The sequence below is a fragment of the Leptodactylus fuscus genome, chromosome 7, assembly GCF_031893055.1.
Source record: "Leptodactylus fuscus isolate aLepFus1 chromosome 7, aLepFus1.hap2, whole genome shotgun sequence".
In the NCBI taxonomy this organism is placed as follows: domain Eukaryota; kingdom Metazoa; phylum Chordata; class Amphibia; order Anura; family Leptodactylidae; genus Leptodactylus; species Leptodactylus fuscus.
Genome location: NC_134271.1, coordinates 111,355,289 through 111,373,775, shown reverse-complemented (window position 1 = coordinate 111,373,775; position 18,487 = coordinate 111,355,289). Strand labels below are relative to the sequence as shown.

General features: G+C 43.1%; 1 protein-coding gene across 1 annotated transcript in view; it reads left to right on the top strand.

The window, feature by feature from the left end:
• The window catches only part of SPTBN5 (spectrin beta, non-erythrocytic 5), a 201,019-nt gene that overhangs the window by 61,988 nt on the left and 120,544 nt on the right, over positions 1-18,487 (top strand). The window contains exons 19-24 of the mRNA XM_075282805.1: positions 4,355-4,541; positions 7,949-8,149; positions 9,418-9,534; positions 13,495-13,649; positions 14,534-14,666; positions 16,577-16,722. Coding sequence (XP_075138906.1) covers positions 4,355-4,541; positions 7,949-8,149; positions 9,418-9,534; positions 13,495-13,649; positions 14,534-14,666; positions 16,577-16,722 — 939 coding nt within the window. The remainder of the gene's footprint in view (positions 1-4,354; positions 4,542-7,948; positions 8,150-9,417; positions 9,535-13,494; positions 13,650-14,533; positions 14,667-16,576; positions 16,723-18,487) is intronic.

The window sequence follows — 18,487 nt, the reverse complement described above, 5'->3', positions numbered from 1 at the left end:
GCGCAGATGTGAACGAGCCCTAAGATGATTAGAGAAAATATTTAAAACTCTGCAGAATTTTTAACAACTAATATTTGTAAAAATGTTTAACTTTTAATTTTCTACAAATATCTAGCTGAATATGTTCATGGAAATACTGATTTTAGAAGACAAAGTTGTTTTACCCGCAAATTGGCCTGTTTTTTTCACACAACTCTATATGTCCATTACCTTATATGTCCATTATCATACATTTTCACAGCAGTGGTTGTTTTGCCTAGTGATCAATCCCATATACTAGAACCATAACTAGCAACCAGCTGATCAATAGGCTGGCTTCAGGTACTATGTTATTGATTAACTGTTTATACACCACATTAGGCTGAATTTACAAGGTGCATTATTGCACATGGACAGAAAAGTAGTTATTGTGAAAGGGCTCTCATGCTGTAACGCTGTGTTCACATGGTGCATTTTTATATAAAATCGGTATGTCACAAAACATGTCGAACACAGATCAAACATGGTTGGCATATGGAAATACACTAGGATGTACTGTACAACGTTTTTTTCTTTCTAACCATTTCTAAAATGGATAGCTAGTGTGAATCCAGCCTATCACTTGTTTGACTTCCACCATTGTACTTGGTCAACAGCAACCAAACAATTTCTCTGTAACACTGAGCAGCATAATACATTATATTATTAGAGATGAGCGAACAGTGTTCTATCGAACACATGTTCGATCGGATATCAGGGTGTTCGCCATGTTCGAATCGAATCGAACACCACGTGGTAAAGTGCGCCAAAATTCGATTCCCCTCCCACCTTCCCTGGCGCCTTTTTTGCACCAATAACAGCGCAGGGGAGGTGGGACAGGAACTACGACACTGGGGGCATTGAAAAAAATTGGAAAAAGTCATTGGCTGCCGAAATCAGGTGACCTCCATTTTAGACGAATAGTGGATTTCAAATCCGGGTCATATGAGAATGTGAACTTTGTGACTATGAGACAGGGATAGCTGTACAGGCAGGGATAGCTAGGGATAACCTTTATTTAGGGGGGAATGTTATTAAAAATAACTTTTTGGGGCTCTATCGGGTGTGTAATTGTGATTTTTGTGAGATAAACTTTTTCCCATAGGGATGCATTGGCCAGCGCTGATTGGCCGAATTCCGTACTCTGGCCAATCAGTGCTGGCCAATGCATTCTATTAGCTTGATGAAGCAGAGTGTGCACAAGGGTTCAAGCGCACCCTCGGCTCTGATGTAGCAGAGCCGAGGCTGCACAAGGGTTCAAGCGCACCCTCGGCTCTGATGTAGGAGAGCCGAGGGTGCACTTGAACCCTTGTGCACCCTCAGCTCTGCTACATCAGAGCCGAGGGTGCGCTTGAACCCTTGTGCACACTCTGCTTCATCAAGCTAATAGAATGCATTGGCCAGCGCTGATTGGCCAATGTATTCTATTAGCCTGATGAAGTAGAGCTGAATGTGTGTGCTAAGCACACACATTCAGCTCTACTTCATCGGGCTAATAGAATGCATTGGCCAGCGCTGATTGGCCAGAGTACGGAACTCGACCAATCAGCGCTGGCTCTGCTGGAGGAGGCGGAGTCTAAGATCGCTCCACACCAGTCTCCATTCAGGTCCGACCTTAGACTCCGCCTCCTCCGGCAGAGCCAGCGCTGATTGGCCGAAGGCTGGCCAATGCATTCCTATGCGAATGCAGAGACTTAGCAGTGCTGAGTCAGTTTTGCTCAACTACACATCTGATGCACACTCGGCACTGCTACATCAGATGTAGCAATCTGATGTAGCAGAGCCGAGGGTGCACTAGAACCCCTGTGCAAACTCAGTTCACGCTAATAGAATGCATTGGCCAGCGCTGATTGGCCAATGCATTCTATTAGCCCGATGAAGTAGAGCTGAATGTGTGTGCTAAGCACACACATTCAGCACTGCTTCATCACGCCAATACAATGCATTAGCCAGTGCTGATTGGCCAGAGTACGGAATTCGGCCAATCAGCGCTGGCTCTGCTGGAGGAGGCGGAGTCTAAGGTCGGACCTGAATGGAGACTGGTGTGGAGCGATCTTAGACTCCGCCTCCTCCAGCAGAGCCAGCGCTGATTGGTCGAGTTCCGTACTCTGGCCAATCAGCGCTGGCCAATGCATTCTATTAGCCCGATGAAGTAGAGCTGAATGTGTGTGCTTAGCACACACATTCAGCTCTACTTCATCAGGCTAATAGAATACATTGGCCAATCAGCGCTGGCCAATGCATTCTATTAGCTTGATGAAGCAGAGTGTGCACAAGGGTTCAAGCGCACCCTCGGCTCTGATGTAGCAGAGCCGAGGCTGCACAAGGGTTCAAGTGCACCCTCGGCTCTCCTACATCAGAGCCGAGGGTGCGCTTGAACCCTTGTGCAGCCTCGGCTCTGCTACATCAGAGCCGAGGGTGCGCTTGAACCCTTGTGCACACTCTGCTTCATCAAGCTAATAGAATGCATTGGCCAGCACTGATTGGCCAGAGTACGGAATTCGGCCAATCAGCGCTGGCCAATGCATTCTATTAGCCCGATGAAGTAGAGCTGAATGTGTGTGCTAAGCACACACATTCAGCACTGCTTCATCACGCCAATACAATGCATTAGCCAGTGCTGATTGGCCAGAGTACGGAATTCGGCCAATCAGCGCTGGCTCTGCTGGAGGAGGCGGAGTCTAAGATCGCTCCACACCAGTCTCCATTCAGGTCCGACCTTAGACTCCGCCTCCTCCAGCAGAGCCAGCGCTGATTGGCCGAATTCCGTACTCTGGCCAATCAGCACTGGCTAATGCATTGTATTGGCTTGATGAAGCAGTGCTGAATGTGTGTGCTTAGCACACACATTCAGCTCTACTTCATCGGGCTAATAGAATGCATTGGCCAGCGCTGATTGGCCGAATTCCGTACTCTGGCCAATCAGCACTGGCTAATGCATTGTATTGGCTTGATGAAGCAGTGCTGAATGTGTGTGCTTAGCACACACATTCAGCTCTACTTCATCGGGCTAATAGAATGCATTGGCCAATCAGCGCTGGCCAATGCATTCTATTAGCGTGAACTGAGTTTGCACAGGGGTTCTAGTGCACCCTCGGCTCTGCTACATCAGATTGCTACATCTGATGTAGCAGTGCCGAGTGTGCATCAGATGTGTAGTTGAGCAAAACTGACTCAGCACTGCTAAGTCTGCATTCGCATAGGAATGCATTGGCCAGCCTTCGGCCAATCAGCGCTGGCTCTGCCGGAGGAGGCGGAGTCTAAGGTCGGACCTGAATGGAGACTGGTGTGGAGCGATCTTAGACTCCGCCTCCTCCAGCAGAGCCAGCGCTGATTGGCCGAATTCCGTACTCTGGCCAATCAGCACTGGCTAATGCATTGTATTGGCTTGATGAAGCAGTGCTGAATGTGTGTGCTTAGCACACACATTCAGCTCTACTTCATCGGGCTAATAGAATGCATTGGCCAGCGCTGATTGGCCGAATTCCGTACTCTGGCCAATCAGCACTGGCTAATGCATTGTATTGGCTTGATGAAGCAGTGCTGAATGTGTGTGCTTAGCACACACATTCAGCTCTACTTCATCGGGCTAATAGAATGCATTGGCCAATCAGCGCTGGCCAATGCATTCTATTAGCGTGAACTGAGTTTGCACAGGGGTTCTAGTGCACCCTCGGCTCTGCTACATCAGATTGCTACATCTGATGTAGCAGTGCCGAGTGTGCATCAGATGTGTAGTTGAGCAAAACTGACTCAGCACTGCTAAGTCTGCATTCGCATAGGAATACATTGGCCAGCCTTCGGCCAATCAGCGCTGGCTCTGCCGGAGGAGGCGGAGTCTAAGGTCGGACCTGAATGGAGACTGGTGTGGAGCTATCTTAGACTCCGCCTCCTCCAGCAGAGCCAGCGCTGATTGGTCGAGTTCCGTACTCTGGCCAATCAGCACTGGCCAATGCATTTCTATGGGGAAAAGTTAGCTTGCGAAAATCGCAAACTGACAGGGATTTCCATGAAATAAAGTGACTTTTATGCCCCCAGACATGCTTCCCCTGCTGTCCCAGTGTCATTCCAGGGTGTTGGTATCATTTCCTGGGGTGTCATAGTGGACTTGGTGACCCTCCAGACACGAATTTGGGTTTCCCCCTTAACGAGTTTATGTTCCCCATAGACTATAATGGGGTTCGAAACCCATTCGAACACTCGAACAGTGAGCGGCTGTTCGAATCGAATTTCGAACCTCGAACATTTTAGTGTTCGCTCATCTCTATATATTATATATGATCTACTTGATGTATATGCAGACTACTATAACCTTCAGTTCTTGTGCTCTTTGCAGGTTTGAATCACTACAAAAACCTTTGACCAAAAGAGGAGAATTTCTACAAGCCAAAGTGAATCAGTATGAGTTTTATCACTACTGTGACCTTGAGATGACATGGATCACTGAAAAGATGCCTATTGCCAGCTCTACTAATTTTGGCAAATCACTGGATGCAGCACAGAGCTTGCTTCAGAAACATAAGGTATAATCTCTTGCGATGTTGGGTTTGTATCATGAATCTTATTTGCACACTTTAATTTTTATTTCATATTATCCCAATGAATGGTTGAATAGATGAAGAGTTTAGCTTCAGTGAAATATAAATCATTCCACAGGTGGTGGTAATTTATGATATAGGTATATTAATATTTAATGACTACATTATTTAAATTCTAATAAGTGTCAAAAATTCCAAAGAAAGGTGAGTTGTTCTTTGAAAATGAAAAATTATATTTTCTTAGGCGGTGTTCACATCTACTGCATGCAGGGCCTTTTTTCTGGCCAATACAATGTATTATTTATTAGTCAGGTGCTGCTGCTCTTTTGTATAACAATGGAAGACAGGACACAAAGGCCTGGATTTACAATTGTGGTTACGACTAGACACACTGGCATAAACATGATGCATCTTTGGCACATCTTGGCGCATCTAGTTTGTCTAAAATGTTTTGATGTGGCTGAAAAAAGGCTTAAAAAGGCCACAATAAAATTGTGTCTAATACATCATGTCGCAAAGTTAGCCAACTAAGAGTCGATAACATTAATACTAGATTGCACCATATTTATCATCCAACATAAGTCACTGTTATAGATTTGGCAAATTTGACAGTGCAATTGTAGTGTTTGTACTGTCTAAGGCCTCTTTACATGAGCGTTTAGATTCCGTCCAGGGCAGTCCGCATGAGGACCCCCCCGAACGGAATACCGAACGCGTTTGCAAGCGGTGTGCCAGTGAAAGCACATGGACCCCATAGACTATAATGGGGTCCGTGCGCTTGCCGCCAGATCTCTGCAGGGATCATGCGGACAGGAAAGTAATTCACAATCTACTTTTCTGTCCGCATGCTTCATGCGGGCAGCGCGCAGCAAGCACATGGACCCCATTCTAGTCTATGGGGTCTGTGTGCTGTTACTGCACAGTGCCTGCAATTGCGTTTGGCATTCCGTTCAGGGGGGTCCTCATGCAGACTGCCCTGGATGGAAGCCAAACGCTGATGTGAACGAGGCCTTGCTATTAGTAAATCTATTAAATAATATTGGTGGTATTGCACACCTCTAATGTTATATGGGTGCAGATGAGCAGATTCATCAATCCATGACACATGTAAGCAGAGATCACGGCACTCCAAATAAGTATGATTGATAAAGTGCTTTTTATTACATCAACTGTATCCAGCCTGAAGATCAAAGTATATTTTTCCAAAGCCAGAATAAATAATACAACATTTGGGCTACATGCCTTTATCAGGGCTCATTCACACGGGCACTAAGGGGGCGGATTATGGCACGTAATCAATATCATAATCCGCCCCCTCACAATGGTGGTCTATGTAGACCGCCAGGCTACTTTTTTTTGTGCCGCTCATGAGAAAAAGAAAAGCGGGCTGCCCTGCCTGGCGGCAGCAACTTCTGGAGTTGGCCCCTTCATTTGAGCCTGCTCCGGATGGGGAAGCCACGACTGTTGGAAGCCGTGACAGTCGTGGTAGGCAAGTTTTGACCCGAGAGTCAAATGCACCATACCGCCCCATGTGTGAACTTAGCCTCAAGGTATATCTGGTATCAGCAAAGTGGGGAATAGATGATCTGGACATACAGCACTCTGGGGTAAGGACATCTTGCTTCTTTTTTCCATGACTAGAAGTTTCTAAACCTTGCCCAGAAAAACCTTCCCTGTGTGTACACAAATGTATGGCATTTATCCTTTAAAAAGCTATATAAAATGTGCAGAAAATACAGTTTATACAGTACAACAAGCAGGCACACTAGATTCACATAATATTGCGGAAAGAGTGTTGGCATTGCAGGTTGCCAGTGAAGCCATGTTATAAACTGCACCATTTGCTTTGGCAGAGACTGCGCGTTTTCCACAAATTCTTAAATGAAAGTCAATAGGATAGCAGTTATGGTCTGTGTAACTCCAATGACCTAATGCATCATTTCTGTAGATGTTCTTGTAAGGACATATTCATGTTAGTGTAGACCTTTCCAGTTCTGCTTCATTTACATTATCTGTACACGACCATTTCACAGGGTGGTTGCTGTAACAAGAAAATATGACTAAATGTTTGTGTACTTGTTTTTTTCTGTTGAGAATTAGAAAGATCATTAGGCTGCATTTAGACTTGTAATCTCTATATGCAGTTTTTGAGCCAAACAAAGGAGTAAATAATAAAAATTGAAAGGAAAAAAAAAAAAAAAAAAAAAAAAGAGAATTAGAAAGAAAATTAAGTTTTTCTTTTATATTTCCCAATCCATTTTGTTCCACTTTTGGGTATCATTAGCTCAAATACAGGAGGCAGAAGCTAAAATGAAGAAGAGAACAATCTTTATTTACCAGTATGATGAACATTACAGGAAACAGCTATGCCAAAACCTGTAGAACAGTAAAGTTACCCATACACATTAGATCAGTCAGCTGAAATGGGCTACCATCTTGTGAAAAATTTATGTCATCAATGTTTGTCATAACCAATGGCAGACTACTTTCTGCCAAAAATATGATTGGCAGGCTGGAAAATTTCTGCCATGGTCAGATGGCATGATCATCCAAATTTGGCAGGTCTTTTGCCAATTACAAGCTGAATGGCCAATGTCATCGCTCCTGTTGTTGCTGGAATAGTTCATATAACCAATCCCCCCATGTACCAGTTTGCACAAAACAATGTCAGAGAAGTTTTGACAAATTCCTTACTGCCCAGTAACACAGTATCTCAGTCCTGTGGCATCTCTGGGTCTTGCATTTGAAGTCAGTGTGAAATAAGTCATGTCACTGTTCAGTTAAATAACCCCAGTAAGACCATTATACTAATGATGAAAATTTCACTTTACCACTTCAGATTCAGGCTATTATACCCTGGTTCAGGGCTGGACACATTTTTTACTTTATTCATGCATGCTGTTTGGAGGGATATTAATATTTTATTCCTTTGGACTATTCAAATAATTTTGCATCTTTTTTCAATGACAACTATGGCTTTATTTTATACTGTTTACGGTATATTTTTCAACATTTTCTTCTTTATTGTAATATCCAAATAAATGTAAACAAAAAAGTTGGAGAAATCAAAATATTTTTTTTTTAAACATTTTTCATGTTTTTTTATTAGCACAAAGTAGTACTAAAAACTTTTTTGAATAGTTTTCCTGCTCTGTTATGGTAATTTTTATGCAAGTGACAATTATTTTGTGGGGTGGGGCTAGAACCTGTGGTATGGGAGAATAGTAGTGTTTTTTTTGTTTTTTTTTCGTTTTGGTTTTAATTTATTTATTAATGCATTTTTTTTACACATTGTTCCCTCATAAGGGTCATTATTTATTTATTTTTAGCTAACATCTGATGTAACTAGTCAAATTAATGACTTCTAAAATATTTGACCACTTGTTATATAGGAGTTACAAGCTGAAGTCAATGCCCACAAACAGCAACTTCGTCGAGTCCTAGAGATGGGCAATTCGTTGATTGTAGGTGGCCACCCGGAGTCCCACAACATCTCTGACAAAAATCAAAAGCTGCAGACTGCATGGACAGAGCTGGAGCAGGCGTGTGAGAAAAGAATGAAGGGATTGCAGGATTCAGTCAGCTTTCAGAAGGTGAGAGATAGCATATTACTATGGCTGCTTCATTCTTTATTTGGAATCCAGTTGTTAAATTTTTTGAGAAAAAAGGGTGGTACAAATTGTTCTGTGTTACAGAATAAAGAAAAAAAAAATCTTGCAGTATATGTGAGGAAGTTCAGCACTGCCAACTATAGTGTTCCTATCTCTGCTCTGTCTCCTGAAGGGTTTAGTCCCAAAGCAGGATGATTCTTTTAACAAGGTCTAGTCTATGGCCTACTCAAGATTGTTCTGTGCCTATCTGTTGTTAGTTTCTCTGGATGCTTGTTTTAGGCTGGCCTTACACGACAGTAGTGGTTTTTGCGATCCTCAATTTGCTAATCAGCAACACTAATTTCACTCTAAAAAGTCATTCCGCAGACATCAGTGCCCATCCACAAAGTGCATCTGTTTGTGTCTGTTTTTTGCGGATCCGCAAAAAACACACACCACAAAAAAATAAAAAAGAACTGATGTCATTACATAGTCCCAACCCCCTGGTTAAGGTCACATGGTTGGATGGTCGCCATCTTAAGTCTATTGTTGTATTGTTCCGGCTTCAGCATCGCGATGGTGACATCCACAGTTGCGGATATACACTGATGTATCTTCAGTGTATATCCGCATCACAGGACGCACCCATAGAGTTCTATGGGACAGTCCGTACCATGATGTCCATGACTTTGCGGACCTGCGGTATTCAGTGCATACCCCGGTCACAGCACAACACACAACGGATAAAATATCCGGTGGTGTAAGAGGCCACACTGAATACAATGTGTCCGCAAATGGTCCGCAATTGAGAACCCACAATTGAGGACCATTTGCGGATTTAACTTGCGTTCGTGTAAGGCCAGCCTTAATCGCAGGACTCCTAATGGGACTAATATAGTCACTCCACCCTCCTTTCCTTTACAAAAGGATCTGGACAGGGGAACCTAGCTTCTCAGCATGTATATGACCAAAAGAGCACATTAGGTGTGTATTCTGAGAGAAAATGGGGCCACCATAACATGTTTTCTGAACACTAAACATTGGACAGTTTATTTAAATTACACAAACTGTATACATTAATAACTATTTGTGGGACAAACACGTTTCTTGCTAGCTGGTTTTAAAGATATTATTGTTCATAAAGTTTGTGTGCTTCAGTAGATGCCCTGCAAATGGATAGCATAGTAATATATATTGATATTTTGAAATAAAAAAGTGTGATCAGATTGCAGAATATTAAATACATTTTATTTTTCTCTTCAATTTGAAAGTTCCTTCTTGATGTGTCTGACATGGAGAGCTGGATTGGAGAAAAAATTCCATTGGCTAACAGTAAGGATTATGGTAAAGAAGAGTCAGCCACCATAAATATGATGAAGAAACACAAGGTATGCTATAAATTGCTGTTTCTAAGGATAGCACATAGAGGAACAACAACATTATAATAACAGAACTACTATTATGTCTGAGAGATAAATAGTGTTCAGATTTTTGTGAGAATTAAAGACCAACCTATAACTTTACAGTATAGTTACAGAGGAAAGCAAGAAATCCTCATGTGGCTGATGCCAATTGCCTGGATCAACTTGTCTTCACCAAACTCTAAAACTCTTAACTAGAGATGAGCGAACAGTGTTCTATCGAACACATGTTCGATCGGATATCAGGGTGTTCGCAATGTTCGAATCGAATCGAACACCACGTGGTAAAGTGCGCCAAAATTTGATTCCCCTCCCACCTTCCCTGGCGCCTTTTTTGCACCAATAACAGCGCAGGGGAGGTGGGACAGGAACTACGACACTGGGGGCATTGAAAAAAATTGGAAAAAGTCATTGGCTGCCGAAATCAGGTGACCTCCATTTTAGACGAATAGTGGATTTCAAATCCGGGTCATATGAGAATGTGAACTTTGTGACTATGAGACAGGGATAGCTGTACAGGCAGGGATAGCTAGGGATAACCTTTATTTAGGGGGGAATGTTATTAAAAATAACTTTTTGGGGCTCTATCGGGTGTGTAATTGTGATTTTTGTGAGATAAACTTTTTCCCATAGGGATGCATTGGCCAGCGCTGATTGGCCGAATTCCGTACTCTGGCCAATCAGTGCTGGCCAATGCATTCTATTAGCTTGATGAAGCAGAGTGTGCACAAGGGTTCAAGCGCACCCTCGGCTCTGATGTAGCAGAGCCGAGGCTGCACAAGGGTTCAAGCGCACCCTCGGCTCTGATGTAGGAGAGCCGAGGGTGCACTTGAACCCTTGTGCACCCTCAGCTCTGCTACATCAGAGCCGAGGGTGCGCTTGAACCCTTGTGCACACTCTGCTTCATCAAGCTAATAGAATGCATTGGCCAGCGCTGATTGGCCAATGTATTCTATTAGCCTGATGAAGTAGAGCTGAATGTGTGTGCTAAGCACACACATTCAGCTCTACTTCATCGGGCTAATAGAATGCATTGGCCAGCGCTGATTGGCCAGAGTACGGAACTCGACCAATCAGCGCTGGCTCTGCTGGAGGAGGCGGAGTCTAAGATCGCTCCACACCAGTCTCCATTCAGGTCCGACCTTAGACTCCGCCTCCTCCGGCAGAGCCAGCGCTGATTGGCCGAAGGCTGGCCAATGCATTCCTATGCGAATGCAGAGACTTAGCAGTGCTGAGTCAGTTTTGCTCAACTACACATCTGATGCACACTCGGCACTGCTACATCAGATGTAGCAATCTGATGTAGCAGAGCCGAGGGTGCACTAGAACCCCTGTGCAAACTCAGTTCACGCTAATAGAATGCATTGGCCAGCGCTGATTGGCCAATGCATTCTATTAGCCCGATGAAGTAGAGCTGAATGTGTGTGCTAAGCACACACATTCAGCACTGCTTCATCAAGCCAATACAATGCATTAGCCAGTGCTGATTGGCCAGAGTACGGAATTCGGCCAATCAGCGCTGGCTCTGCTGGAGGAGGCGGAGTCTAAGGTCGGACCTGAATGGAGACTGGTGTGGAGCGATCTTAGACTCCGCCTCCTCCAGCAGAGCCAGCGCTGATTGGTCGAGTTCCGTACTCTGGCCAATCAGCGCTGGCCAATGCATTCTATTAGCCCGATGAAGTAGAGCTGAATGTGTGTGCTTAGCACACACATTCAGCTCTACTTCATCAGGCTAATAGAATACATTGGCCAATCAACGCTGGCCAATGCATTCTATTAGCTTGATGAAGCAGAGTGTGCACAAGGGTTCAAGCGCACCCTCGGCTCTGATGTAGCAGAGCCGAGGCTGCACAAGGGTTCAAGTGCACCCTCGGCTCTCCTACATCAGAGCCGAGGGTGCGCTTGAACCCTTGTGCAGCCTCGGCTCTGCTACATCAGAGCCGAGGGTGCGCTTGAACCCTTGTGCACACTCTGCTTCATCAAGCTAATAGAATGCATTGGCCAGCACTGATTGGCCAGAGTACGGAATTCGGCCAATCAGCGCTGGCCAATGCATTCTATTAGCCCGATGAAGTAGAGCTGAATGTGTGTGCTAAGCACACACATTCAGCACTGCTTCATCACGCCAATACAATGCATTAGCCAGTGCTGATTGGCCAGAGTACGGAATTCGGCCAATCAGCGCTGGCTCTGCTGGAGGAGGCGGAGTCTAAGATCGCTCCACACCAGTCTCCATTCAGGTCCGACCTTAGACTCCGCCTCCTCCAGCAGAGCCAGCGCTGATTGGCCGAATTCCGTACTCTGGCCAATCAGCACTGGCTAATGCATTGTATTGGCTTGATGAAGCAGTGCTGAATGTGTGTGCTTAGCACACACATTCAGCTCTACTTCATCGGGCTAATAGAATGCATTGGCCAATCAGCGCTGGCCAATGCATTCTATTAGCGTGAACTGAGTTTGCACAGGGGTTCTAGTGCACCCTCGGCTCTGCTACATCAGATTGCTACATCTGATGTAGCAGTGCCGAGTGTGCATCAGATGTGTAGTTGAGCAAAACTGACTCAGCACTGCTAAGTCTGCATTCGCATAGGAATGCATTGGCCAGCCTTCGGCCAATCAGCGCTGGCTCTGCCGGAGGAGGCGGAGTCTAAGGTCGGACCTGAATGGAGACTGGTGTGGAGCGACCTTAGACTCCGCCTCCTCCAGCAGAGCCAGCGCTGATTGGCCGAATTCCGTACTCTGGCCAATCAGCACTGGCTAATGCATTGTATTGGCTTGATGAAGCAGTGCTGAATGTGTGTGCTTAGCACACACATTCAGCTCTACTTCATCGGGCTAATAGAATGCATTGGCCAGCGCTGATTGGCCGAATTCCGTACTCTGGCCAATCAGCACTGGCTAATGCATTGTATTGGCTTGATGAAGCAGTGCTGAATGTGTGTGCTTAGCACACACATTCAGCTCTACTTCATCGGGCTAATAGAATGCATTGGCCAATCAGCGCTGGCCAATGCATTCTATTAGCGTGAACTGAGTTTGCACAGGGGTTCTAGTGCACCCTCGGCTCTGCTACATCAGATTGCTACATCTGATGTAGCAGTGCCGAGTGTGCATCAGATGTGTAGTTGAGCAAAACTGACTCAGCACTGCTAAGTCTGCATTCGCATAGGAATGCATTGGCCAGCCTTCGGCCAATCAGCGCTGGCTCTGCCGGAGGAGGCGGAGTCTAAGGTCGGACCTGAATGGAGACTGGTGTGGAGCTATCTTAGACTCCGCCTCCTCCAGCAGAGCCAGCGCTGATTGGTCGAGTTCCGTACTCTGGCCAATCAGCACTGGCCAATGCATTTCTATGGGGAAAAGTTAGCTTGCGAAAATCGCAAACTGACAGGGATTTCCATGAAATAAAGTGACTTTTATGCCCCCAGACATGCTTCCCCTGCTGTCCCAGTGTCATTCCAGGGTGTTGGTATCATTTCCTGGGGTGTCATAGTGGACTTGGTGACCCTCCAGACACGAATTTGGGTTTCCCCCTTAACGAGTTTATGTTCCCCATAGACTATAATGGGGTTCGAAACCCATTCGAACACTCGAACAGTGAGCGGCTGTTCGAATCGAATTTCGAACCTCGAACATTTTAGTGTTCGCTCATCTCTACTCTTAACCTGTAATATATTTATTCAAGAAAGTCATCCAGGCCTTTTTTGAACTTGCACAATGAATCCACCATTACCACTTTCTGTGGTAGAGAGTTCCATAGGCTTGTTGTTTTTACAGTAAAGTATCACGGTCTATGATGCTGGTGAAATGTTTATTCCTCCAGACGTAGAGGATGTCCCTTTGTCACTGTCTCTAGCCAAGGAGTAAATAGATCAATAGAAAGGACTTTGTACTGTCCCTTCATGCATTTGTAAAATTTTGCATCACCAGGATTTACAGCAGGAGATAGAGCTCTACCAAGATGTGGCATCTAATTTAGGTACCTCAGAGAAGAACTTGTCTTCCTTTGGTTATGATGAAGTCGATGCTCCTGTGCAAAAGATCCATTCACAAATGAAGAATCTTCAGGATTGTGCAAGTGAAAGGTAAGTATCTTTATGTCATGTCCTCACTCCTCACAGTTAAATTCATAGCAAACAATAAAACTTGTATTTACATTGCATGCATTGCAGATGTGTCTATCACTACCTTTCCTTTTGGATGAATTTATGTCCACATATGTTTGTCATGAGATGTTCAGCTTTTTAAGATAGTATTTAGTGATTTTCTGTCACAAGACATCTATCCTATATTTTGATGGCCATCCCACTGGATGTACTGTGAATTGGAGCCAGTCAAGGGTTTGGTTATTTTGGCTCAATATTGTATTGAATTTATTTCAAGGGAAGTTTGAGTCCCGAATCAAATTCAAGTTAAGATTATTGTGAACACATCTTTACCTTTACTACATAACTTTTCAGAACATGATAATAATTTCTAAAAGATCTTGAGGACATTACCATGTGCATGAAGTCTAAGGTTTGGTGCTTGGTGTGCCTACAGAACCATACTCCTAACCTGTAGGCACTGTGTTTGCTGCGATATCAATCCTCTGTGAGATGTTATATTCTACTTCGGAAGCATTTCACCTGTGGAATCTGTGTGAAAAAAATTGTTGGATGATGTAAAATATTGAGATAAGGGAGTTGCAGCATGGGTCGATATAATTCTACTATAGGTTCATACCACCTTGTAACTATAATAAAGCCATGTTCATTTTACATCTGTATCATGGTTTTATTGAGGTGTGTGGGCTCAGACAGTTATAGCCTTCATACTAGGTAACTTTGCTTACATTAATGTATATTACTTTATCAATTATGTTCTATCAAGATAGGTTCCCCTTTAGAAGTCTTCCTCTTAAAAAAAAAAAAAAAAAAAAAAAAAAAAGTATGGTTATGACATAATTTACTATTATTGCTTTGCATAGATGGGGAAAACTTGAAGAAGCTTTGGCCTTGCATGAATACATCCGAGAATCTAGAGACCTTCAGGAATGGATAAATCAGCAAATACAAGTGGCAAGTTCTGAGGACTATGGCAACGACTACAAGCATGTTCTGGTTAGAAGACCATCATTCATTTTCTTCCTACATCTCATGACTCTAATATATAGATATTTTTTTTTCTCACTTTAATAACAATGATCACTAGAAAACACTGGGAAAGATATACAATGGAAAATGCAACACAATTCACTGAACCAAAGTGGCATATATGATACATGCTAACACTATTGAGTTCTTACCAGACACCAAAAATCTTTAGAAAAGGTCTCTGTGGAATCCTAAAATGCAACCGATTTATTAATGACATCTGCCATCAATTTGGCATAAAGAGGTGGCATAAGTAAAAGAAAAGTGTCTAAGTGTGCTATTGTGATAAGTTTGGTACATCTTGTCTTCTCTAGGTTTATGCTATCTTTATTTTAGACAATATCAATAAGCATGCCCCACTTTGTACATAGGTTTTTGGTTGTGTGCTTTCTCTAATAACACACATAACTGCTAACACTATTTAACGAAAAAGGATCAAAGGGTAGAAGGTGACCTAGAAATAAATATGTTATATGGGGTTATACATGATTAGAAAAACATGGTGCTCTTTTTCAAAAATGGCACCATTTCTTTCCTTGGGTTGAGTGTGATACTGCAGCCTAACATCTGTCAACCACTGTCGTATGTAGTGCTCCATATGCAGTGATTGCCAACTGTGTTTTACTGCTGACACCCTCCTGTAGTGTCCACGTTCAGAGATACCTCTGATCGGATGCTGCAGTCAATAGCAACTGAGGCATCTTGGAGGTAAGTTGAAAGGAAATGAGTTTCCTTTGAACTTCCAGTAATCATATTGCTGGGATGCTGATTAGTTGTTACAGCAGCCTGAGGCCTTGTGAAGACTCCTACATCTGCCATTTTAGTTGTTCATATTATACCCTGCCTCCGGAGCTTAATAGGAAGACATCACAAGCATAATATATTGCAATGGAAATGTGTAGAGTGAATTGTATAAAAACTTCACTGCATGAGAATAACAAGGCCTGATAGACTCTGTAGACTTCACTGAATGAATGAAAAATAGACCTAAAACAGGGACGTAACTTGAGGGGGTGCAGAGGGTGCAGTGGCACCAGGACCCAGGAGCCTTAGGGGCCCATAATGACTGGCATAAGTATTGAGATTGCAGTTTCCACCAGGCCCATAAACCAAGGAGACCCACAGATTACCCGAACCATACAGAATTGGATTCAACTCCTTAGCACCTGTAACCATCACTATCATGAATTCACTATAGGGATGAGGTAGGGGGCCCTGGACAAAAGACTTTAGTTATGCCACCGACCTAAAATATAACTTTTAATAAGATACACTAATACTAATAGAGTAGTGCTCAAAATAAGCACAAAAAATGTTTAAAATAATTGAGATCGATCAAGATAATTGATCTCTTGACCAAACTCACACTAGACCAGACTTAGGGCAACCACTGTTTCTGGCCCATAATCACATCCAACATCTAAGGCTCCCATATCCGGGGTAATACACTGTCTAGCCCAGCTTTGGTCCCCACTGAACTCTTTAAATATTGCTGTATTTTCGGCTTCAGCTTTTTAAAAGATGTCCATATCATTAGCGGTCCGCTTTTACGCCACGTGGGGCTTCAATCGTAATGTGCTTGCCAATGAAACAACCCATTTCAGAAGCAAGGAACTGATTTAATGTCTCAGGAATTTCTGCAATAAAATATTTTAATACATGTTTAATAAAGTATTTGTCAGGTCAATAGAGGACAATCGACATCAGGGCTCTAAAACCGGTATACCAATATCTGTATTCGGTCACATTAACTGTAACTTTTCCACCATTTTCTAGGGTAAACTACTCCCATTTGTCTGAAGCCTTTTATCAGTATTTGTGACACAGCCATGAAAGAAATACTTTCTGAATTTGGTAAATCATTTATTTTTTCTCAGCAACTCCAGGCTAAGTTTGACACCTTCCAACACCAGATGGAAACAGCTGGACAAAGGATGGCTGGGTGCCAGCGACTAGCAGATACTCTTCTTGACAGAGGACATTCTGACTCAATGCAAATTGTTCAAAAGCAAAAGGAGCTACGGTAAATGGACTTCTGAAGTGCTTTTTTGGCAGAGTAGTCTAATAATTTATTTAAGAAGACAAGATCTGTAAGACTGTGAAGACAATCACAGGCAGTTCCAGATGCAGATGGTCCAACGTAACCAGTAGAGGAGGGGACTCTGCTGTCTGTCTGACCTGAGCAGTAAAATGTCACTTATGAATATGAATATGGTTCTATACATTCCTTGGAAGAAGACAGTACTTTTCCATTCCTCTCCATTACCTAATGCTTTATTCCTAAATATTCTGGCAAGTGCACGTTAGTGTTATATGCATTCATAAAAGTTTGCATGCAAGCTGAGCACCATAACATCTCACAGTTGTGCCGTAGCTATGGGCTGTGAGGGCAGATTGCCCATTTGTTCTTCATTATAAAGTGTTGAATAAGGTAAAAGCATGTCAGGTTCAGTTGATGCTACTCTATTATGTCCATTCTATTTATGTTAGCACAATAATGATAGTGAGCATTCTTCTTCCAACATTTATAATATACATGTATTATATGGAAAGACAAGACAAAGATGCAATACTGTAGTTGTAACAGAGCAGAGGATGACTTATCTAGAAGACCTTCTCACCAACTTACAGGCATATTTGGGATGACTGGTGATACTGCAATATCGGGTGTGTTGTGGGACTCACATCGAATTACAACTCCTTTTTACCTGATACAGTTGCATTGTGTGCGCCCTGAAAAGGGAACCTTTTGTAGGTTGTGCAGGATATAAATATGAGGATCAGTAAGTACAAACCCTGTTTATATACTATAAGAGGTACAACAAGGTGGCCAGTGCAGGACAATACCCTGTGAAGGGTCTGCACTGCTGCTCTGTTTCCATCTGTTCTCCATAAAAAATAAGATTATACATTCAGGAGACAAATATGTTGTTTTGCCATGATCAGTGTCTGCAGAGCAGCTGTCTATAGTTTATCATGTCACATACTAGGTGAGTCCAAATTTTTCACTAATCCTTCCTGCCTCGCTCCTGTATTTTCACACGTATCTCTAAAATCTCAGGTGTACAGGGAAAGAATGAGTGCCAAGGAAGCAGGGATTAGTGATATATCTCTGGGCGCTGCATCCTAACAGTTTAAAATAATATTGGCAATTGAAGACTCTTCCGGACTAGAAGCTTTAATTAGATCATTATCTCAGATGTACAGAAAGGCGTGATAGGATCCTGCAGCTACAAGATGTCACATTAACAAGACTGACTCATTTGGAGCGTCTTTCAACATCCTTGCAACATATTTTCTTTTTTTGTGAATTGTTTTGACATTTATATATACAACAAAAAATTGTTTTTAGATATTTACTGTTTTATTTGGAGCTTGATTACAAAAGACTTTCACATGGGAACAGCAGGCATAACAGCAGTATCATTGTTACATAGCGCAGTTGAAGAAGACATATGTTGATTAGGTTCAAGAACGGGCACTGTGTATAGAAGAGAAGTGCCCATAACGGCACAACTCCTTTAAAGAATAGATGTGGGATCCAGAATTCTCTATAGTTACATAAGTATTGATGTGTTTTTTTCTTTAACGTGTGAACGTATCTAAGGCTAGGTTCACACCTGCACTGGGCCTCTGTTGGGGAAATTTCACATTCTGATTTTAAAAATGCAGAGAGAAAAGTTCTGCAAGCAGGACTTTTCTCTTTGCATTTTCCACCCTTTTCAGCAGAAACCCAGCGGACCCTACTATAGTCTATAGTCTTTCTGAGGGTAAGTGCTTTTTTAAGT